At 34.2% G+C, this 25,151-nt stretch overlaps 1 protein-coding gene and 1 long non-coding RNA gene across 5 annotated transcripts in view; both read right to left on the minus strand.

The window, feature by feature from the left end:
- The window catches only part of LOC121114490 (protein angel homolog 2), a 41,485-nt gene extending 21,587 nt beyond the window's left edge, over positions 1 to 19,898 (minus strand). For 2 of the 4 annotated variants that reach the window (XM_040708466.2, XM_040708467.2), the window contains exons 1-3: positions 19,450 to 19,894; positions 18,674 to 19,377; positions 17,558 to 18,027 (exon numbers count right to left, since the gene is read on the minus strand). In XM_040708466.2, the coding sequence (XP_040564400.1) occupies positions 17,595 to 18,027; positions 18,674 to 19,377; positions 19,450 to 19,644 (1,332 nt within the window). In that variant the 5' untranslated portion in view covers positions 19,645 to 19,894 and the 3' untranslated portion in view covers positions 17,558 to 17,594. Of the gene's footprint in view, positions 1 to 16,149; positions 18,028 to 18,673; positions 19,378 to 19,449 lie in introns of those variants that run through there. The other 2 variants (XM_040708468.2, XM_071886858.1) reach the window with 2 other exon arrangements.
- Positions 19,899 to 21,486: 1,588 nt separating this feature from the next.
- LOC121114488 (uncharacterized) lies at positions 21,487 to 22,983 on the minus strand. The gene is made up of 2 exons (XR_011779135.1): positions 22,891 to 22,983; positions 21,487 to 22,168 (listed from the first exon to the last, which is right to left on the minus strand). It is a non-coding gene; the product is annotated as an uncharacterized lncRNA (long non-coding RNA).
- Positions 22,984 to 25,151: the final 2,168 nt, after the last annotated feature.

Below are 25,151 nucleotides of genomic sequence, written 5' to 3' on the forward strand. Positions count from 1 at the left end.
AATAGCCATTCAGGACATAGCCACTTTCTTACTATACTTGGGAAAATATGGAGAGGACAACGTTTATGTAGTAGGCAAGCAATTGCAACCTATACTCCAATACTTCCAACATAAAGATACATTCACCATTACGGACTGCCTCAACATAATACAAGCCAAACCCCAACAAAGAAAAAAAACTTCACCCGACCGACCCAATATAAGGAGTGCTGCTATAGACCTCATCAAAAACATCAGTTCATATCCTTATAAAATAGACGACGTCATTAACAAAATCGACGATGAGGAACATACTTGGTTTTTTGAAACCTTCGGTTTAAGCTGGAAAAGCCACATTCAAGACTTCATACATACAAAATTTAAACAATCGATCAAAGATAGAACAATACCTCCCCTCGCAACATATCATAAGGAAAGTCTTATTGGATTTCAGCCCTCCACTATCATAAACAACTGGCTCTCAGATTTCTTCAAGCTTCAAAACATTGATAAACATGAATTCTACACCAACATATGTACGATAGCAAACAAAAAAGAACCCAAAATTAATGGACTAGTATTAAAGGGTCCAACAAACTGCTTCAAATCAACTTTATTGAGTCTTATCTTCAGTCGTTTAAACATAACTCCCATGACACAGACTTCGACCTCAAACAGCTTCTATTTACAATTCTGTTTAAACAAAGAATACATTATTTGGGAGGAATCCATGCTTATACCCAATGACTTAAACTAGTGGAAACTTTTACTTGAGGGAGCACCTGTCAAAGCAAGCGTAAAAAATGGACCAGACTCTATATGGGAAAGAACACCATTTTTTATAGCTATTGATCATTCGTTGAGTAAATGGATATCAGCAGACGACTAGGCTGTACTGGATGAACGTATATACACCTTCAAGCTCCATAAAAAAGTTCCATCGCATACGTTTTGATTTGATGTGAGTAGTAAATATAGGTATGCATTTGCTTTGTTTGGACAAAAAAATCTTATAACATAGCTTTTTCTTTTCTTGAATACCATAAAAATGAGACTACATCAATAAATTGCTTAATTTGTTTTTTTATTTTTTGACTTATGATAAAGCAAACTTTTGTGGCAAAATATCCTGCCACTTGTCCATAAATAAACGAAATGAAATTTCAATTTCATAGCATAAGCTTTAGTTATTTTGATAAGTTCCCCTCACGAAACCGGTAAAATTATTAAATATAGCAGGTATTCTCTATTTTTTCCCTAAGGGTATACTAATACACGAAGCCCATGCGTCGTGGAACCGACAAAAAAAGAAGAATATTTCTATCATAAAAAGTGGCGAAAGAAGGAATTGAAGTGTGAGACTTCACATAAATGTCCCAAACTCCTCGTTCGAAAAAACTAATATGGCGTAGGGCAATCGTCCTACGTTAAATCTCTATAATTCTGTCAGCAAACTCCTCTTTGTGACTAGTAACAGAATCAAATTTCTCATTGATACAGGATCACAAACATCTATAATTCCAACATCTGATTGTTCCAGATCCTAATAAAGTAGTGTTCCCTAAACTCATTGCGGCCAATAGTGCTCCAGTAGAAACGTGTGGGGTGAGAAATCTCTGTGTTAGGCTCGACCCTGTAGAAGAGGTACATTGGGAGTTTATTGTCGCCGATGTCAGTTATGGTAAATCGGAGCAGATTTTCTATATCACTTTAAACTCTGTATGAAAATGGAGTTCGGTTCGTTAGAGAGGAGCGCATTACTATCCTCTTCAATGGGAGTGAGTTGTGGCATTGCTAAGGAGATATTTTCTCAGTTCCCTACTCCTCAGTCAGAAGATGAATTTTGCCAACGACCCCGTCATGGAGTCAACCATGAGATATGTACGACATGAGCTCCTTGCTTCACCCGTACACGTCGTCTTATCCCTGAGAGGGAAGAGATTGTTAGAAAGGGGATATCAAAGTTACTCTCGGTAGGAATCATCCGGAGATCAAAGTCCAATTGGTAGTCACCTAGCCATTTCGTCGAGAAGAAGGATGGTTCCTGGCGTATGGTGGGGCATTACAGACAATTAAATATTGTGACACTCCCGGATCGTTATGCAATGCCTCATATCCATGATTTACTGAGGAGTATTGGAGGAAGCAAGTTTTTCTTTAAATTAGATCTCAAACGGGCCTATTACCAAGTACGAATGTCCCATGATGCCAAGAAAACGGCAATTACTACATGCGCTGGACTTTATGAATTTGTCAAGATGCCCTTTGGTCTACGTAATGCGTCAAATACGTTTCATAGCCTAATTTATTCTCTTTTCAACCAAATAAGTTTTGGTTTCGCCTATATCGACGATATTATAATAGTTTCAACCACAGAGAAGGAACACCGAAACCATGGAAAGCAAATCCACCAAGTGCTGAAAGATGGCTTATAGTTTCGAAAAGAGTGAATTTTGTAAATCAAGTATCGACTTCTTGGGGCACGTTATCAGCGAAAAGGGAACCCGCTCAGTCGAAGCAAAGTTAAAGCAATTCCGACTGCTCAATCATCCCAAAAAAAGGGAAATACGTTCATAAGCTCATCTGGGTGACCAGTTTGGATGTTTCAATAGGAGGTCTTACTCACTTAGACTCATAAAACATTTTTTTAATAAAACTTTATTATAGTCAAATCTATATACATTATTATTCAACGATAAAGTATTTAGGGGAGAACTGGTCATATTTACCAGTGTAGTTAATCGCTACATAATTTTTTTTAAAGAAAACTTATTGGAGGACAGAATGACTGTTATGTATTTAATATCTCCTTACATGTTTTTATCTTCTTGTATATTCGTCTATGTATTATAAGTACTGTGTTTTATATATTATAAATAGTCTCGTCTTTTGTAAATATATTAGAGTATAGTTAGAATACACATGAGCATATAAACTGTGTAGCTTTATTCCTCCACGTCATTTCTTTTCCTCATTTCTCTCGGTCATCCTGGATCTCTCCTATTATAACTAAGTTTGTGGCTCTCCCTCGTCAAGACGCAACATTGGCGACGAGGATGGGATCAGGATCACGTGACCTCCCTGCTGTGGGATCGTCGGCGAAGCTAGCCCTGTTGGAGTTGGGTAGCCCTTATTCGTCGATGGGGAGAACGCTCGTTCGTCTGTGGAAGGCGGAGCAATATGGACTGTGCCTATGTTTGGGCCTCGTGGAGGAAGGAAGAGAACCTTGGTCACTTTCAAGAAGTGAAGTGTGTGTCCGGGTCAGGGGCCACATAATTAAAAATGGGTTTAGTCCTGTACAATTTTTGTTCTCTACTGTTCCTACTCTCCCGTTCACATCATTGGTTATTGGATGTGGAACTGTCTCTCTTCTGGATCATCCCGAGTTGGATGAGGGTACATCGAGCAAGATGTCTCCCAGGGACGAGCAGGGTGCTCGGGTCCTTAGAACCTCAACAAGGGTGAATGTTATTTTATTTCAACAAGGTGAATGTTATTTCTCCCAGGGACGAGCAGGTGCTCGGGTCCTTAAAACCTTTATGAGGAGTATTGTCCTCCTTTCTCCGGTGCGCGTGCTGAGAGCGCGGCACGTCTATGGAGATAAAGTTTTGCAGTACAAGGAAGAATGTTTTGTCCGCGCCTGGACATGGATGGAGCGGATCTATAGGCTGCTGTTCATGGAGAGGAACCTGTTTAAGCACCGCCATAGATTTGGTGCTTGGGGGGTGATGTTATGTATTTAATATCTCCTTACATGTTTTTATCTTCTTGTATATTCGTCTATGTATTATAAGTACTGTGTTTTATATATTATAAATAGTCTCGTCTTTTGTAAATATATTAGAGTATAGTTAGAATACACATCAGCATATAAACTGTGTAGCTTTATTCCTCCACGTCATTTCTTCTCCTCATTTCTCTCGGTCATCCTGGATCTCTCCTATTATAAATAAGTTTGTGTCTCTCCCTCGTCAAGACACAACAATGACTTCCGTTGTTATCTTGATGAAAAAAAAAAAAAAAGTCCTCTTAAAATTCATAAAAAAAACTTCTTCTCCTACATATAGAAGATATATTACTAACTTTATCTGGGAGCCCTACAGGTCATTTGATATAAAAGATGAACTATAATCCATAGAGAAAGTGGTATTTATTAATGACTCCTTTCCTACCTTTTCATCTTATTGTTCCTGTTATTATTATTATTTCATCTATCCTTTGTCTATTTGTAAGTACTGTGTGTGTCTTATAGAATAAATACCCTGACATTGTTGTATATAAGTAATGTAGTGTATTGTATTAACAAGAATATACTTGTTCCTATTGAAGAATTCTTCCCTTATTCCTCCACGTCTTTTCTCTCCTCATTACTCTTGGTTGCCTGGATTCCTCCTTTATTCAATAGTTGGTAACTCGTCAACTCTCTTCAATGCACAGCAGAAAGAAATACATACAGATGATAAAGATTTTATTTGACTGCTTGGGTTAGTTAGGCAGACAGAAAACAAACATTCTGATCTTGAAAAATGGTAACCAGCTGTTGTAATATGTGTAATTGTTGATATGTTATAATCCGAAGGAAAAAAATCGAGCTTGATTGTACTTGAGCACATCGTTAATATCTTGAAACATCGTCATAATTATATTCACAGGAAGATCTATTTAGGCAATGAATATCTAAGAATTCATTGATTCAATTTATGGTTGTTGCGGCGTTATTAATTCATTAACAAGTAATCGAGAGATAAAAAACAAAGAAAGATTCGAACTATTTACACCGATGGGTTGAGCACTTATAAATTATAATTAACGTATTTGCATTAGTTTTTTGCTATTAGTTTCAACAATAATATCTTAACTGCTTGTTGTTTTAGTATTCATTGGTTTGAATTATCATTTGACATAATAATCATGGTTCTTGCCTACGGCTGCTCAAATAAGAGCACTAAACCTGGTTTTGGTTATGTTGACTTTGGTGGTCAAAGCAACAGTGGCGAAGATATACCAGCAAATAAATGCCTTGTTGTGATGCTCGTTGACTTTAATTTTTTTTTGGAAATTGCCTATTGCTTATTTCTTAATCAAAGGAATTCCAGCATCTGTTCTTGCAGGAATCATTCGTCAAGCTATGGTATTCGCATTTGCAGCCGGTGTTATGGGTAGATCATTTGACTGGATGGATCTAGCTACAACATCTCGGTATTAAATATTCCCGGCTTCAATTCTAATACCTAAGGTAAATAACTATGAATGAGTATGAAAATGCTAATATAAGTATGATTCCTTCTTTTAAATTCAGAATATTGAAGACATACAGGGAGCAGGGATCAGATTGTCGCCTACTTTAAACCTTGATAACTTGAAGACGACATTATCAAATAAAAAACCGGTTACCAAATAGGAAAGCTATTCTTGTCAGCTGGCGATACGTAGTTCAGTTAGCATCATGCCGTCATCATATGAGGAGATAAAGAGCTATAAGTGGAACGAAGAGCTTTCGAGGTCTGTCGTAGTCATGACATTGATTAATAATGGAGGTGAAATTATTTGCACGATAATATTTTTGATATTATGAATAGTCGATCCAAGTACGGCTACAAATTAAAAGCAGCATTGTTTAAACTAATATAGTTCAAGCGTAGGGAATATTCAAAAAATTCATTCATATGTATCAAGTTTTAACAAGAAGTGACGGGATTAAAATGATTGCTTCTAGGCGACACACTAGGCCATTAGGCTTAATTGCCTGCATATATTTCTAAGGGATCTTGTGTAACTAATAAAGTCAGGTGAAATAAATATGCGATATATTTGTTCTTATGAACTTTAGCACAACCATTTGAAACATATCTTAGCTGCAATCAGTAAATGGGAGGTGATTATGTTCTTTGTCGATATTTTCGAAATAAAAATGTAAAAACTATTGGCATACCTCTCCAAGGCTTCCCATTGTGTCCAAAACGTTTGATAGTCAATCACATTGTATGATCAAACTGTTTAAGATATCCTTGAGAATTTATGGAAAAGGAATTATCCTTTACTTCAAACTACCTAAATTTGAATTGCATCCCACCCCATAGGAATATGAATGTAGGGTATATTGGGTTCTCTTTGAAGAAGAAGACGTTTTCATTCTTAGGATCCATTATGAGGGCAGATGCATTTAGATTTCGAAGTGAGAAGGGGAAGAATATTGAATTCGTAAGTTCGTTTCAATTCTGAACAAATGTACCGCAACAATTGATATGCATAAGTGACTATTTTGCATACTTTGAAGATATTTTTTTGAAATTTGATATGATTTTTTTTGCAATGAGGACTAAAACAAGTTTTTTCTTTAAATCAATAAATGTTTTCCTAGTGACGTCAAAATTAATTGACTTTTATGTCTCTAAAAACTCCGAATACGAGTTCTTTTCAAAATGTTATATCTCCATTTCTTTTAAATCCCAGAGTTCAAATAAGATATCGAATATACTCCTATATTTAATATTATACGAAAACGTGAACAGCTAAAGGCAATGAAAAAGCTTTTCGCATGCCTTGTCACCTCTATATATTTTTGTCTCTATTCTATAATCTATTATAATCTTAATATTTTCCAGTGTGTAAGAAAAATTCTACGATTACTTTTTCCATCCATATTTTAGTTGTGATGCTAACATTGAGAAAGTTTTTTTTAAATATTTATGTTATAAAATATTGTAAGTATATAGTTATTAACAATAACAAACCAAGTATTGATTTCATGTCATTGCTACGTTAAACAATTTGTATTCAATACCATTCGCTTACCCAGCAAGCGCCAACACTCCATCAGAATAGCAAAATTTTAACCGAACCGTCTAGAACATGCGTCCTTCAACTACAAAGACCTATATTTCCTTTGTTCTATCTCAATCTTTGCTATTCTCGCTTCCAGTGTAGTCGCTTGCAAGTACTCTCTAGCATTTTTTCGTGTTATTTAGTGTTATTCATGTAATTATGGCTTCAAAAGATTTCAAATGTAATTGTGTGATGAACAATTCAATGAACTGAACTCAATGGTTGCCCACGTCCGTTCAGCCAAGGACTCCTGTAAACAGGACCGGGCACGCGCAAACATGAATTCAAATGCAAAAAACAAAAAACATTGCAACGTGTTTGGTAAGATAATAAGTAATAACTATAAGTTACTTTGTGGACCCCCTCTTTATTGTGTTTTGTAATTCCATTCATGCCCACTAAGTGTTGTGCTCCAGGGTGTAGAACGGGCTATGACAAGGAGCCACAACAGTCTGGTGTTACGATCCATCTGTGGCCAAACAAAGAAAGAAACCCCAGACATGATACCGCCTTGCTGAGAGTCATTCCAAGAGAAACAGATCTGAAGAAGACAGATTAGGCACCATCCAAAAGTACAAATCTGTGTTCCCTGCATTTCAACGAATCTGATTTCATCTGTGAGTCTAAAAGAAGTCCGACTCATGGCAAGCCTCTGAAGAAGAGGTAAAACAGCTGCTCACTTTTGATACGTATGCTTATAACTGTCCTTCTTTTACAGGTACCTCAAACCAGATGAGGTACCATCACTATGGCCAAACTGCCCCAACTGCCCCAACTACCTCTCAACTCCTCAAGCTTCTTCAATGCCAACTCAAGCTATGACCACGTCACGTAGGGCTCAATAGTTCAATTAAATGAGTTCTGTTGAAGAACTTGGTGACAAATTGGCCAAGGAGACACTCCCATCAAACGTTACCCTCATCACAAAACCAAGTGTTGGCCTTTTGAAGCTATCCAATGATGAGAAGTTGGAACCCCAAGTAGTAGCCAGCATTCCGTTTGAGACAGATATGTACCACTCTGGTGTGTTGATTGACAAAAAGGTAGTGTCACACATCACCTCAGAAGGCAAGGTCAACACTGTGATTCAAGCCATCAATTTGGCTTCCTTTCTGGGAGCAAAAGAAGAATTGAATCAACCACAGACCGGAGAAGACATTTTCAACAAGTTAGTGAAGTTTCTCAACTCCTCAGAGATTGAACCTAAGCAAGCTTCTAAGCTCTATTTCATTCGTAAGAAAATGGTTCTCCTCTTCACCAAACCAAAAGCTAGATAATATTCACCTTGTCTTCTTTCAACCGTACTCATGTGGGAGAATGTGAGCTTAGGACTATGTGGAATTTACTGAACGTCAAGACACCTGGAGTTGATTGCGAAAAGAGAGATGAGCTTTGAGAACCAATTTCTGATAAGAAAAAACTTGCCCTCTCTTTCTTGAGAGATTTTGTCGATTTTCTCATCGAGTGGCAAAACAGTAAAGCACCTGCCCTCCGAAACCTTCCTAGAAACAAAGCAGACGTGCCTTACTGCAGTAGATCTTGCTGAGTACCATCTCATAGATGAAGACTTCTCTTATGTACTCCTCGGCAAGTTCCAGTCCGGTCCCACCAAAAGAAGGTTTGGCTGGTACAGACAACTAAGTGAAGATATCTACTATATCACTGTGAGACAGATCCTGGAAACAGAGAATAAGATTCGTATTCTTGTCAAATTCTCAGGTAAATAAGATATTTGTTAATAGTAAGCTTCTTTATTTAGGTATTACTTATTTTTACAATACTATAATATCATGACCTCCAGGAACTAGCTTCTAAGGAAGAGAGTAATGCTCTATACTTTGTTGTAAGGTATATAGGGTTTTCTTTGAAGAAGAAGATCAGCTGTACATCATGCCAAGAGTTAATAGTCATCAGAGACACACCTCCGGACTCAATACCCTTCGATAGCCCAACCAATCAGCATGTAGACCTGAAAGAGTTCATCGACATAAAGAGCAGAGGGGGGGTTGTCGACCCCATCCGACCTTCTCTACCTCTCCTGACTTTATGGTCACTCCATGTTCTCTAACATCACAGCTACTTCTAAAGAGAAGGACAGTTTACTTGGCACCTCAAATCCTAGAGCTTCATTTTTGCCACATTCATTGACAGGATGCAGGACAATTTAAACTCTGACATTATCGCCGTTGTGGGAGTAAAGTGCGAGGAAGGACACTCCTGGGCAGCTTTTCTCCAAATAATTTCATTCGCTTTGTTTAATGCCATGGGTAAAAATATAAGTGCTAAACTGAATGATGACATCCGATTTTTAACAAAAAAGAGAATGGCAGCTAAGAATTCAGAAGCTAATAGAAAAAAAGATAAATTTCAATCAAAATCTTCTGACTTGTAGACTTGGACCTACTTCGTACTTTCTGATCGTGTAAATGTTCAAGAGTACGCTAATGTGCTAAAACATACTATTGCCAGAAGCAAGGCAAAATACTCCCTGTTAAGTTCACCACCAATTCCGGATGAAGAAGTTCCTCAAGAGGAGATTATTTCTGAAGCAACTGTTGGATTAGAATCAAGAGAAGAATCATCATGTCTCGAAAAAGTAGTACAAACGTATATTGAAAACTCTGATAATGTCCCAGAAATGACATGTGAGGAAGATATTGGGCTTGAGGAAAATAACGTTGTTCCCTCTGAGGTACCGAAAATGATATGCGAGGAGGATAATAGTGGAGAAACTAAAGAGGACCCTAAAAAAGGATCAACTGTTGAAGAAAATCGTCCTTTACTTAATGAAAATAACATTGTTCCCTCGGAGGTAATGGTAGAGAATATTGCCTCAATTGACTCCGCCTCAGCGAATACAATTGAAGAAATTATAGCACCTTCGGGTGTTCAAAAGGAAGACAGAATAAAAAATTCAAAGAAAAATAATATGGACTCATCAACCATTGCATGCAAGCCAAAAAAACCACAACTAAATCCTGACCTCATTTTACTTTCTAGGACAAGGTCTGGTTCGGTTTCAAAAAGATCTTCTTCAACTTCCGGTCTCTCCCCACAGAAAGAACAAACTCCAAATAAGCTGCTAAAAAATTAATTTTACCTTATTTTCATAAAAAAAAATAATAATAATAATGTATTTTAAGAAGCAAACCAAAATCGATGATTTCTTCAAGCCACCTATTTCTAGGGATCAAAATATTAATATGGGAATCGGTAAAATACTGTCACTGAATACGAGGGGGGAAGAGATCGAATTTCTCGACATTCTCTTATGAAAAGTCTACTCTATGGAAAACCGGATATTATCTGCCTCCAAGATGTGAAGTCCCCTACTTCCAAGTCTTGCTCACTTAAGTGCCAATTTTGTATTCCAAAAACTATCATCACTTTTTCACAGGAGACAGGACACATCGGGGAATACTTTCGTTGGTCTCAAAGACTATCAATAATCCCATCTGCGTAAATGAATTCTCTAGTGGGGGGGAATGGCATAAAATATTTATTTCAACAGTGAGTGGTGGTTTCTATTTAGTCAACGCTTATGGACCGAATATGCTTTGCCTTCTTTCAGGCAATCATTAACGTCTGCAAAAATTACATGTATCCTCTCCTGTTAATTAGTGATCTTAATGTAGATCTATATAAATCAAATTTTCGATACCCTAATCTTCAAATATTGACCAAACTTATCATGGAACTTGACGTATGTGATATCATTGGATTTTTTAACCCAAAGGATAGTGTGTCTTGGAGAAGTGGGAAGAAGTCCTCACGGATCGATTTAACTCTTGCTTCTTCTTCTATCCGGTCAAAAACAACTAATGCACTCTATCGCCCTCATCCTGGATCTGATCATAAAATGATTGAAATTGATATTCAACAATATCATTCAAGGAAACGTTTTAAGACCCCAAGGTGGGTAGTGTTGGATAAAATTTTTATCAAAGAACTAAAGTCAAATTTGACTCATGGTTTTAATTCTACTTTTAATGCAATGAAAATGGCTAATTTGTTGACCTCTACTGTTAAATTCACAACAATACGATTTATTAGAAGAAAAACGAAGAGAGCAGTATCATTTGAAAAGGATCTTGAAGATGTTTTGAATAACGGATCTCTCTTTTTACGCTCAATTACAGCAGATACTGCCAATTTATATCGTACTTCGGAGATTGTTGAGATGGAGTTTAAGGAAAAAATTGTTTCAGAAACAAACGCTTCTAAAAGATTAAAAAAATTGTTCCGGAAAGGCCGATCAACTACCTTAATCAAGAAAATCATTGACGAGGGCCAAACTATCACTGACACACAGGAAATTTTGAAACTCTTTCATAGGCGCTTCCAAAAGCTTGTTGGGGGTGTATGATCCCAAAAAAGGGGGCGGCTAACCATATCAACAATTGGAGACCAATCACGATACTCAATGAGATCTATCGCATTCTTTCGGGTGGTCTTGCCAGTAAAATAGAACCCATTTTGAACTCCAAACTTGGGAAAGAACAAAAAGGTTTCCTAAAGGGAAGGAAGATTTCAGACATTTCAAGAAATGTACAGTCTGCTGTTGAAATTATACGTAAAAATGGAGTTTTTAGGTGCAATTATAGCTGTGGACTTTAGCAAAGCATTTGATTCTGTCCTACACAGTCATATTTTGAAAGCAATTAAAAGAATTATTTAATCCCGTTAGAGCTCTTCTATTTAATGGCACATCAACTATTTCGATGGGGGAGGGAGAAAGCGGCCCAATTACCTTAAGAAAGAGTTGCCGTCAAGGTTGCCCTTCAGTCCCCTATTATTCGTTGCTGCATTAAAAGATCTAGGAGATTACATTATAAAGAAATTTAAGGGGTTTGGAGTGGATTTTGGGACCTCGAGACATATAATCGATATGTACGCCGACGACGTCACATTGTTGTTAGAAGCTAAGTCAGAGGCTCAATTAACTAGACGAATTGAAATGATTTTGAACTACTTCAAAAAGTATGAAATGAGGTCCGGTTTGAAAATCAACTATAAAAAGACCGTTGTTCTTCCTATTGGTAAATGGAGCCCATGTAAGGCTATTCAAATTGCCGAATGTTCTATTAAGGACACAGTGGAAATATTGGGAATTCTATGGGATTCAAAAGGTGCCTCTTATTCTAACTGGACATTCCTAAAAAAGTATGTGTGTTCTTCCATTTACCAATGGAGAAGTTTCAATCTTCAGAAGAGGATTGACCTATATAATTTCTTAATTATTCCTAATATACTATATAAGGCAACAGCTATTCCCTGGCTCACTGAGAGAGCAATTGAAGAAGAAGAATCCTGGCTTAATATGTTTTTTCATAGGAGCTATTTACCCTCAATCAAACGACCTATATCTCTTGTGGGTGGAGGATTATCTCTGCTCTCAAGAATACTGCCCAAAGTCTATCAAAAAGTTATAATTGACCTTTCAATACATCCAGAGACTGAGTGGCGAGCCAATATGTCCTCTCACCCGATGTACACATGGGTTATGCTGGGACCAGATTTTATAAATGATCACTTGGTGGAATTATCTCCATCTTTAGCGGCAGCACATAGGATTATTTGGAAAGGAACACCCTCATTTTCATCCCCCTCCACCATTGATGTGGTGCGACAGAACTGTAAGAAGAAGTTTTATTTTAAAAACCTCGTGGAACCAAAACAATTAGAATGGTTAGCCTTATCGAGGGGTATTATCTCCTTTCATGATTTGAGCTAAGACTCAATGTTCAACTGTGGGAAAACATTTTATCCACTAAGGAGAGCCGCAGAAAATCTGCGACAAGTTCTTAAAAATATTGGGCCTGCCATATTATGGAAGAAGAGAATCATGGGTTCAATTTCTAAAGTAAAAGATGGAAAGCGATTACTTCGCAATTTCAAATATCTTCAGGATGTATATTCTTCAATGCTCCTTGCAAGGACCCAGGAAAATTGTTCAATACAATTATTCATGCTTTTGCGGACTGCAATATTTGAATATTGGAGGAATTATTCGTAAGTACCGTTATTACGAATTCATACACCCGGCTGTTGATTGCTGGACTTTCTTTTGTTGATGACGACATTGCCGCCTCTTCGCGTGCAGGCAAAACATCATTTTTTTCGTCAAATTGGGCCCTTTTATCAAATAGTTTATCCATTACGAATGCAGTTAAATCGGGTAACTAACTGCAATTTATCTCTCAAGGCCTTCCTAGCATGTGTTTTCATAATCCTGCATATTCAAAGGAGAGTTATCAGGCTATTCAACAAGAAATTGATGACATGCTTAAACGTAGGGATATATCAATAGTTACCTCTGCTACAAATCCAGAAGTATACATCTAGTATTTTTGCCATTACCAAGAAGACTGGAGGCTGGCGAATTATTATTAATGTTAAAGCCTTGAATAAATTCATCGTAATTAGCAAATTTAAAATTTACTAAAACCTGTTATTATTTATCTAAGAGGTGAATTGAACATCGTTTGCAATATTTATCTGGTCGATTTTATTATTCAGGCTTCGGATTACGACTCCGCTCTGCTAGATACTTGTACCGTAGCAGTTCTGTCGTCTTATCTAGGTCTTCGTATCCATTTTAACAAAAGTAATCTTTTGCCATCCAAATAAATTGAACATTTGGGCTTTATACGGGATACCGCTGAAAGTCAGGTCATTCTCCCACCAGACAAACAGTCAAAAGTTAAAAACTGGAGTAAACAATTAATGAATTCACGTTTCCTTTCATTACATGAAGTTCAAAAGATTATTTATATAATTATAAATATATGTGGCAATACATAGTAACCAATTTTAAACACAATCATAATAATTTATTAAATGAAAATTATGCTATTCTTTCTAAGTAAAGTTCAAACTTAGATGATATCAACTTATTTGGCTTAAATTCTTATTCCCTCTGTTGGACGCGCTCTTGAAAAATAAATGTTAGTGACTGTCCTCTTTTGCAGTCCTTGCAAAAAACCTAGATAGAAGGAAAGAAAAAAACCATGGAAGGGGGACACAATAATTGTAGAACTACGCAATTAATGAAATTGTACATTACTACGGACAAACCTAGGTAATGTATAAAATTTCTTATCATTGCTGCGTTAAACACTTTGTATAATGCAAGGGAGTTACATGGTTTCCAGCGGGTGAAAAACCCTAATGAATTAAGACACAGCGAGAAGACCGTGATCGCGCTTCCCGATTTCGTAGTTTTAATTAATTAAGTGCATTAATTTACTGAGTTTAATACAATTTACAAAATGTGTATTTTCATTTTCGTAGACATATTTAGATATTCTTATAAGTAAAGTGAAATTCGATAACGTTCAACATATAAGAACTATAATATTAACACACACACATATATAACAATTTTTTTCAAATAGTTATTAGCCCTTCACCCAGATAGAAGTAATATCTTGATGTGGTTTATTTTCTAGAAGTGTTTTTCAACTTTGAATTGAAGATTTAAAAAAATTATAACATGGGAGACCCAAACCCATGATTCTGAGATTAATATCTTCCTGAAATTTCAAGAAAATAGAGGCACGTTATAAAAACGTTGGAAAGCAATTGAGTCCTCAGGCCAAAAACCCTGCTTAACTATTTCTGCCAATGAGCTATCTTCATTACGTTTAAAGGCCACCATAGCCGCCCGGGTGCTATGGGGTTTAAATGGTAGGATATTAATTACTACCGCTTGCATCAATGATCGAAGGCAGCGACTTAAAGTGGGGGTGCTAGTGGGTTTGGATGGTCCTTGAAAAGTATTTAATAAATATTCAGATTGGCCCCTAATACTAAGTCTTGTGTTAGTTAAAGTGAGCACATGAGAAACCGGATTTAAAAGGTCGTCATCCTCAAAAGAATCGAGTGTAATACCACCACGAAGGTGATGCAAAGACGAAGAAGTTTTTCTCTAATCCTAAATTTTGGATGAATGGAAAAGCAAAATTCAAACAAAATACAATACAAAACGGGATTACGAAATTACAAAATATAAGACGGAGAGTGATTATTAATCTTAAACCTCTAAATCGTTTTGTAGTCCACTCAAAGTTCAAAATTGAAACACCTCAAAAATTAAAACTTTCGATAAAAAGCGATTATTTCCTATGTTCCATTGATCTAACAGACGCTTATCATTCTTTTCTGATTCATAGCGATCATAGAAGGTTTCTTATCTTTAAATGGGGAGATAACTTTTTTAAATTTAACGTTCTTTGTTTCGGCCTAAGCAGTGCCCCTAGAATTTTCACTAAACTAATGAGAAGGATAACTCAATTCCTAAGATCAAATTTGAATATATCATGTAGTATTTATCTAGATGATATTATAATACAAAGCGTTTCCAGAGATTCAGTAATCCAAGACGCTTGCCGTACAATTGTAAGTCTACCTTCACTTGCCTTTAATGTAAATGGACAGAAAAGTAACTTAATCCCCACTAAAATTTTAGAACACTTAGGAATTGTTTGGGATACTGAGAACTATGTATTCCGAATAACCAAGGAAAAATTAACTAAGATAAAATCTTTGTGTTTGTCTCTCAGAAAACTAGACAAATTGTCTCTGAAAAACGTCAAAAAAAAAAATAATAATAATAATAGGCCTTCTAGAAAGCTCTAGAGTAGCTTCTTGAATTTGCCCAGTATTTTATTGTTCAATTCAGCGAGTTAGTATAAAAAATGCTCTCGACAGAATCCGAATGTACATACGGCTTCTCCGTCTGCGGAGGCTTTACAAGAGTCAGACTGGTCGTTCTCTGCCAACCCCAAGACACCTGAAAAGAGTTGCTACTCCAGTCAGTGTTGAGTCATCAGAGACACACCTCCGGACTCAATACCCTTCGATAGCCCAACCAATCAGCATGTAGACCTGAAAGAGGTCATCGACATAATGAGCAGAGGGGGGTTGTCGACCCCATCCGACCTTCTCTACCTCTCCTGACTTTATGGTCACTCCATGTTCTCTAACATCACAGCTACTTCTAAAGAGAAGGACAGTTTACTTGGCACCTCAAATCCTAGAGCTTCATTTTTTGCCACATTCATTGACAGGATGCAGGACAATTTAAACTCTGACATTATCGCCGTTGTGGGAGTAAAGTGCGAGGAAGGACACTCCTGGTCAGCTTTTCTTCAAATAATTTCATTCGCTTTGTTTAATGCCATGGGTAAAAATATAAGTACTAAACTGAATGATGACATCCGATTTTTAACAAAAAAGAGAATGGCAGCTAAGAATTCAGAAGCTAATAGAAAAAAAGATAAATTTCAATCAAAATCTTCTGACTTGTAGACTTGGACCTACTTCGTACTTTCTGATAGTGCCTTTTCTTTTTTATATCTTTTTAATGTTTGATGTAATGTATTTTGATTAAAGTTTTAATAAAATACCACTTCTATTAAAAATATATAGCCTCATTTTTTTTATTTTGATGATTTCCCCAAGCAAAATACTTTTAAAAACTCTTTATTTTGTAGAGTTACACTTGAAGGAGAGACATTCCATATAGAATCAACAAAGACCCATATTGGAAACACGTGAGCGCAGTGTCCTGTCCTGCTTACATGAGTCCTTGGCCTAGGTAATGTATATAATTTATTTGTTGTTGATTTTTTCTTGTCTATTTTTAGATTTATGTGCCATTTGTTGTAATGGAAGAATATGCCGATACAGATATGTGAATTAGTAGCAATTATTTAATATTTAATCTAGGACAATTTAGTTTGATACCTCGAGAGTTGATAAAAATCGATTATATTACCATACTAAAAAATGGTTGGAGATCATCATTTCATACATATATTTTCATTAGTTCATGAGATAGAATTTTGTAAATATAAACCTAACATGTCAACTATTCAATTAATCTTATTACTAATGTTAAAGTTGAATATAATTTTCCGAAATACTTAGCTAACTGATCAGTAAACTGGATTTATTACAATTTCAGGAAATACAACCGTACATTTATTTCTTGTGATAATCTCACAAATCCATAGAGGAATAAATATAAAGAGAGGACAAGTTATTTGTGGTAGTAGTTTGCCATTGTGATGCTACGTATTTTTGAGGTTACATGTGGGGTTAAAGAATTCAGCTGCTATAAAAATAGATTGCGTAGGAATGTTCTTGGTTTGAAATACAAGTTTGAACTATTCAACGTTATGCATATTCATTGGTTTTTCTAAATCAGTCAAGTAAATTTAATTGGCCATAAGCAATATTTTAAAAGGAAGAAGACTACTATTTTACAACTTTCTACTTTTTTCTCTCCTTCATAAATGATGGTTAAAAGCTGAAATTTAGATAAAGATATTTCCCAACTTGTCGTCTCTATGTATTACATTCTCTATTAGGTATACGTACATTATCAAGGTGTATTTACTGATTATGTTTTACTGTCCACTAATTATAAAATTAATGTATTGGCGAGCTCAATAACAACCAATAATAGTTTTTTATTAACGAAATATTTCATCATTTTTACTCCAAGACTGTTAGAAAGATGAGAGTATCTATTAGAATTAGTTAATCTTTCTATCAAATGAACATTTTAATAATTTAGAAATAGGAACATATACCAGCTCATCAGACGGGATTTACAATATATATATATATATAAATATAGAGTAATACAAATATACGGAGACATAAAAAATATATTAAGAGATTACATGCCATATAAAATCTAATTTCAAAAATACATTAATTGATTTGGGTCTTAATGCCTTACCTAATTATTATACATTATTTTATAGATGAGTCCGATATTATTTTAGAAGTATGAATTTGGCTGCTTGGCTTATATGATCGGAAGGGAACATCTTAGAGGGAATACGTAACCCTTTCAAACCTTTGGACATTGGAGATCGTAAAACTTGAACCAATTTTAGCTTCCCTTCATTTTTTCCATATAACATAGAGGATTTACTGCTGGAATAAAACAAATAGTCTACTCTACGCCATCTATCGTCATGCTTACAAGTAACGCCTTGATCCAATGTTTCAATTGAATTAAAGCTAAAATTATGATTAATTTCCTCAAAAGGTGCTTCATAAGGATTGTATGGAACTTTTAGTGGATTAAAGAGACGAGCACTTCTGTCAATAAAATGTGGACTTTTATTGGCTAAAGATGATCCAGTCTCATGTTGATACTTCTCTACGTGTTCATGAACACAATTTGACGTCAAGCCAATCGAGCTAGAAAATAAAAGAATTTAATGAAAATATGATATGTATATAAATAAATTAAGATAACTTTATAAATAGTATTAATGTAAGTAAAATGTAGTTGGTATTTAAATGTTATGATTTACCAACATTCATGTTATATTATTAATATTATTTATTTACTTAAGAATTAATTAATCGAATAAATAGCATTTAGTTAATTTAGTTATGTGTTGTATCAAAACTATCGTATTTCTAAATTCTTCTATTAAATAACTATATAGTTAAAGCAATTACTTAAGCTTTACTTACAAGTTAAAATTAGTAAATCTCTAAAATACAGAATTATATGCAACATATTGAGTTTACAATCAATTTATGTCCAGTAACAGGAATATAATATGAAACAAAATTCAACAAGTTAAGAAATAGAGGCACATAAACAAATAACTTAAGAATTTTAGGGGAATATAGAAAAAATGGATTTATAAATAATCATTGAAAAACACAAAGCTGAAACTTAAATTAAAAAACTATAAAAACAAATAAATAAGGAAAAACTAAAAATAATTGTGGATATAGGACATTCAATAGCATATAGAGAAGATAATATTTATTGAAATAATATCAATAAGATCCAAAGGGGGAAATTATCACATACTTATAATAAACTTACCGAAGGCCAAATGAGATATTTTGTTTGAATTTTGCTTTTCCATTCATCCAAAAATTGTGTTCCATTGAATTAGGGGTAAAATTGAAATCCCCTGCTATGATGACGGGGCTAAATTTTGATAAATTGACAAAGGAGAGTCGTTGAAGTTCGGCCAAAAGAAGGGCAGTTTGCGCCAAACGAACATCAGATCGTTTAGGGTTAAACAATAAGTGTGTTGTTGCTAATATAAATGACTGATTTCCTTTAGTTTGAAACTGACCTATCAGAGCTACATTGTCTCTATCAAGACCAACGCGATTTTGATTGAACTCTAGCGAAATTATGTCTTGAAGTTTTAAACGCGAAGGCTTATAAAATAATGCAACTCCGTCAGATTTATTTCCAGTGCGCTTTTTAAAGGAGCCTTCATAGTTTAGAGTCTTTAAGTCAGGATATATATTAGTTACATAGTGGTCACTTTGCGCCTCTTGAAGTGCCAGAACATCAGGGGATATGGATCGAATTTCTTTTAAGATCCTAGGCCACCGATTGATCCAAATCAAATCATCATTTTTACATCCCCTATAAAGTTCTGTATGAAATGCCATGAGTGAATCAGAGAGAATATTATAAGACATGACGGTGAATTTGAATCCGGGTCCGTTCATTTCTGTAGTTTTCTTTGGAAACCAGTAGCGCCGATTGGGTGAATCAAAAACCCTTTTCTAGAATAAGAAATCATAATAAAAAGTTATTTTAATAGTAGACATAGGGAGAGGCGAGAGGGAATTCCTAACCTTGGAACTGGATTTACTTTTCGCCGTATCCTTAGATGATGACTCATTGTTACTTGGATGGAGATCCGATGCTGGATCAGAAGAGGTAGAAAAAGTGGAGTGACATGGAGCTCTTGTCTCTCGTCTATCCTTAGTATAACTTGAACCAGAACTACTAGTAGCCTGATATTTCAAGTTGTGGCGACTTGATTTCATGATATGGATGATGGTCGGTAGAGAAGGAAAGAAGCCAAAGTAAAAAGAAGCACAGTATAAACTTTAGTCACAAAAAATATTTAAATCAATACATCAGGCCTTATGATGATAGATATTAAATCGGCATTACTATTAGATACAGCCTACTACAGGTCCACTATCAAAGGAAGTTGCCAATGAACGTTAAAATTAAACTGAGATTCGAGTTTGTCCTTTCGCTTCTAGCTGTCAGCTTCTATATATACAAAGCTCTAAAACTAAGAAGTGAAACGGGTATGTTTGCTAAAGGAGATACCTGGGCGTAGACATATCTTTTTCGCACGAAAGATGTCGCTTTTAATAAAACAGTCAATTTATCATTTTCCCTAGATACCGTCAAAATCTTCGTATGCAATTTTTTCTTCCCTTGCAGAACTTAGGTTGTTAATTCTAAGGTACATAGAGAAATGCCCCGTGTCTAAGTATCTAGGATAAATTCAGTTAAAAAGGTGAATATGCAGTTAAATCAATTCATAATTATGGTGTAGCATTCAACTAGGAGCTAGCGCACAAATAAAGTGTTACCACGACCATTACCTTATATAAGTATTGATCACGTGGTCACCTCGTACTTTGATCTTGTTCTTAATTCGTCTGGTCTGCTCTCTTAGAATAAGAAAGGCACGCCGGTATCAGAAGGTGACTTGAATATTTAGCTAGAGTTACCAGCCTAGCTGATTTCCAACTAGATCTAGCTGGAAAAAATATCATCTAGCTGATGCATAGAGATAAAAATATAGACTGCTTACTTGTTGAAAAAATTGAAGGGAGAGACAGCTGATGAAGACAAACAACATAAGGATCATAAAATTCAAATACTTCATACTAAATCTATATTCTTAAAATAAGTATCATAATTATTCATCTCTAAAAGGAATATCTACGATTGGTATTTAAATTCGCCTTGAATCGCATGAAGCCTATAACAACACAATGAAGAACATTTTCCTAATTGATTTTTTCTTATTAATTCCTAATATTATGGTTTGTTCTAGTACATACTAATTTTAATAAAAAATTTTTTAGAATATTTAAGATAAATAAACATCTGATCAATGAAGTATAATTTATTCTGAAAAATATTATATACTAATAAAATACATGATTATATTCTGGAAATGAATAAAATATATCATCACTTAGGCATTGAAAGACCTCATTTTTAAGAATGCCAATATTTTTCAAAACTGGAATGCTAATTTTAAGAGTCAGGCTGGAATCTCTCGGCAAAATCCGTTTGGTAGAATTTAAAAGTCTTTCAAATATCTTTTCAGTTTCTACACAAACTTCAATTACATCCTCACAAGGATAGGTTAGTGATATTTGATACGATCTTCCCCAATCTTTGCTTTATGAAGCCATAATTGACCCTGAATTCGTTTTGTGACGACACCACAAAGATTCAATGCATTTTTGAGAAAAGATTGTTTTTCCCAATTTTTTTCACTACAAATCCGGCAATGTAAGTGATGACCACTCTTTTATAGTCCAAAATTGCTATGCAAGAATTAGGATTATGGACTTTGCTGTGGCCATGGTCGATCTGCAAGGGACCTTTATCAATTAAGCCATGTATATGAATAAATTCCATATCGTTGCTATGCATATTTATCTGGCATCTTCCTTTGTTTCCCTGATAAGATGAAAAGGTTGTGATATCTTGACTTAAGCAATTTCTTCTCGTTCCTGCTTTAATTTCATGTTGAATAATCAATCTTTTATAAGCGGAGGGAAACTGTCTGACCGAAGGATTATTATTATGCCCGTTGGTAAAGTGAATTGAAAGAAAAGTTCCAAGTGATCTTGACTGAATTTGTATATTAGAATATATTTTAGACAATTTGTTTCTATAAAATAATTATATAATTGTATAAAACTCTGAATTGCAATCAAAAATCCAACATATCCTATTTTTTGGATTGTATTAACAACTTTTTGACCACAGCAAGTTTTTAATTCTTTGATATACTTGTAGCTTGATTCCAAGAGAGGGCGCCAATAATCATAGTTGGATGTTCTTAATGGGGATTTAGTTGAGCTTCCTAATATATTCCGATATTGAAGATCTTTTGAGAGTATGTCGAAAACATCTGCAACACTTCTCGAAAGTGTTTGGCATGCCAAATTTACTTTCATTTTCATTCTTCTCCATTCAATGTAGCCGATATTGACAAGTACTTACAGGATGGAGCAGATGAAGACTTCGTCTACTTTTGATATCCCAGTCCGATAACATTGTAAACATATTCGGTTGTACAAACAACTCAGCGGAGCCAACTATTACATCAGTGTTAGGCAAATCCTGGAAGCAGAAAATAAGATCAGAATTAAGTCCCTTGCTATATTCAACGACATTAACATCTGAGAGATATTAGACGTGTTGACATTGAAAACGTTGAAATCATTCTCACTGATTGGCAACCTTCAGATCAGGAGACAATGACTAGGATTAGGCAGAGGAGGGTTGTCAACACCATCAGACATGCTGAATCGGGAGAGAGATTAAATAAATTGTTTTTAAGAATCGTATTCAAGATAGTATAATTGTCATTTAAAAAGGACGTAAATTATGATGTTGATGCAGTCGTGTAATTTGAACAAAAATAAATATTAATATATTGATCCATTAAACATGATGGCAATTTTTTAAGAAATTAATTTGTATCACTATTAATTATACCCGATGGGATGATTGATGACAATAGGTCTATTTAATATTCAAGCATAATATTTTAAGGGTTGCTTTGAAGAGTTTTCGTGTTTTATATTTCAATTTACGTTATTGTTGCATACTCCAAACTCTAATACTGATTTAAATTACCAATGAGTAAAAACAAAGTATTCCTTGGTACTAATAATGAGTTCAATAAATATCTGCAGAGCACCAGATCGACAGAGCAACATCTTCGTTGGATCAAATAACATTTCAATAAAAAATAAAGTGGTAGCCCTCAGTTAATATGTAAAATTTATTTAATATCAATAATCAATAATGTGCTTCACCAGTCCACACCAAATCATCAAACTTTTAATCTAAAATAAATCAATTAAAATAGATACTTATTTTTTAAACCTATGTTTTGAAGAATAAAATAGATTGTACATAATATTTAATTAGAACTTGCCACGTTACATTTTCTTTAAAACGTTATATCAATTCAATGAGTTCTACAAGTATAAAACTCATTAATATGAAATATCTCATACTTATTATTTAATGAGGATGACGTCTAGGAATATAAAGATAAAAAAATTATGATGTGAAGAAATTGACGTAGTAGTTGACCAAAACCAATGAGTACTTATTCCTAATTCCTGTTTGTAAACTCATATGATCTTTGTCCAATTATAAAAAGAGTAATAGTTTGCCATTGTTTTAGTATAAGAACTCATTACCAAAACATTCAATGTGTAGTCAATGAGTTCTAATACTGGGATTATATAAACTTGCATCTTATTTTCATACTATACCTTAGTAAGTAAAGAAGAAAAAGAAGATGAAAGAAGTATGAATGGTATTTCGTACCATTGAAGGGAAATATACAGTCATTTATTAAAAAATTTCAAAACATTTATATTAATTAAGAGAACATATATCATTATGTTAATATTACATATATATTTTTAATAAATAAAGAAATAAATTTATACGATAAACTTAAGATTATTAAATGAAAATCAAATAATAAGCATAAATGTGAAAATAAAAATATCATATAATTTGTAAGCACTGATCAAATTGTTCCAAATACATGTATTTATTTTCCGTTTTTCAAATTCTAATTTTACTATGGAAGAATCTCAAACCAATCTAAACAATATCATTTTGCTGATAATACTGCTCAAGTTGGGTTTAAATATTTTAACATATCTAGGAAAAATCTCATAAATGAGGCTAATAGTAGCATACACTAGGGTAAAAAAGGGCCTTAAGAGTCAAAATCCCTTGTATAGACTATGTAGTCTCAGGTTATATAGTCCCAGTATAATACTATCTGGAGGAGCTAAAGCTCAAATCACACAACCTGGGGTGAAAAGTATCATTTTGATGTAAATTCGACTCGGTGAATTCATATGTAACGCTATAATAATTATTAATTATCGTAGTTGTAGTTCTATATCAACATCACGTGGTATTTTAAGCACCTCTTTCATTTTGATAATATTTGAAATCCCGAAAATTTGTTCTTTAGCAAAAAATGATAGTTTCACTGAATGTATACAATTCAAAAGCAAAGTAGATTTATGTTGATGGGTTTTCTAATTTAAATGTTTAAAATATTATTAGACTAATTATTTCAACTGCTGAATAAGTCCTTCAAAAATAAAGTATCAATTTCAATTCGTGTTTGTACATTGTGTAGTAAGGTTGATTAAAATAATTATTAAATATTATTCTTCGATTGATCTTGTGATACTAATATGATTAATTAATAAAATCGGTAGAGCTGAGTGTATTTGGACAATGAGTTAAATAGATTTGGAATCTCATAATTCAAAATGTTGGATTTAGAGCCAAGATGAAGATCCAAAAATATTATTCCAAACTATACATTAAGAATAATTTTATTATTATTATTTTAAGGACTGAGAATGTAAATTTAATTCCTGGAGTACGATTCGAATAGTTTCTTAAGATTATATTTATATTATTTAGAGATCCTAGCTACGAATCTGCAGCTATTTTAAAATCTGCAGCTCCAAATCATAGATAAATATACATATTCTCTGTGTGTACATGTGACTCTAATTACTCCCGACTCACTCATCAGCCATAATTATTACTTCATGGGAATTAGATGTACTTAGTTAGAAGTTTCTAAAATTATATTATTTTGATCCTTTTCAGCTCATGAATGGGGATATTGACAATTAATACATCCTGACCGATGTTTCCAATTGTTTCTATTTTGGAACCATATATAGGAATCTTGTTCATCCCAATGAGTTAATTACATTATCAATGCAACGTTCATGGGGGAATATTTCATACTATTTCAATAAAACTTATTTCAATTCTCAATCCATTCAACTACGTACGTAAATACATGCGACTTTCCTAACCTCCGACTCAAATAAATGTAATTACTTAAAATTAGATTATTTTGATCCTTCTAAACTCATGAATTGGGGATATGAGTAAATGATACATTTTGTATAAAGTTTTCTACCCCTTTTTGTTCGGCAACTAACATATAAATACATAATCATCCTTATGAATTAATTAAATTATTATTCAAAGATATAATATTACATATTATTTGAATTAAACTGACCATATTTTCTTATACAAACCCAAATTGACACTTTATTTTTGAAGTGCAAATTCATCATTTGAAATCAACAGCTTGATAATGTTTTTAAAATTTACTTTAGAAAAACTTAAAACATATATCTACTTTGATTTTGAGTAGTATACATTAAGGAAATCCATAATTTTTTGCTCAAAAACAATTTCTTAGAATTTC

This window comes from Lepeophtheirus salmonis, chromosome 3, assembly GCF_016086655.4.
Source record: "Lepeophtheirus salmonis chromosome 3, UVic_Lsal_1.4, whole genome shotgun sequence".
NCBI lineage: Eukaryota > Metazoa > Arthropoda > Copepoda > Siphonostomatoida > Caligidae > Lepeophtheirus > Lepeophtheirus salmonis.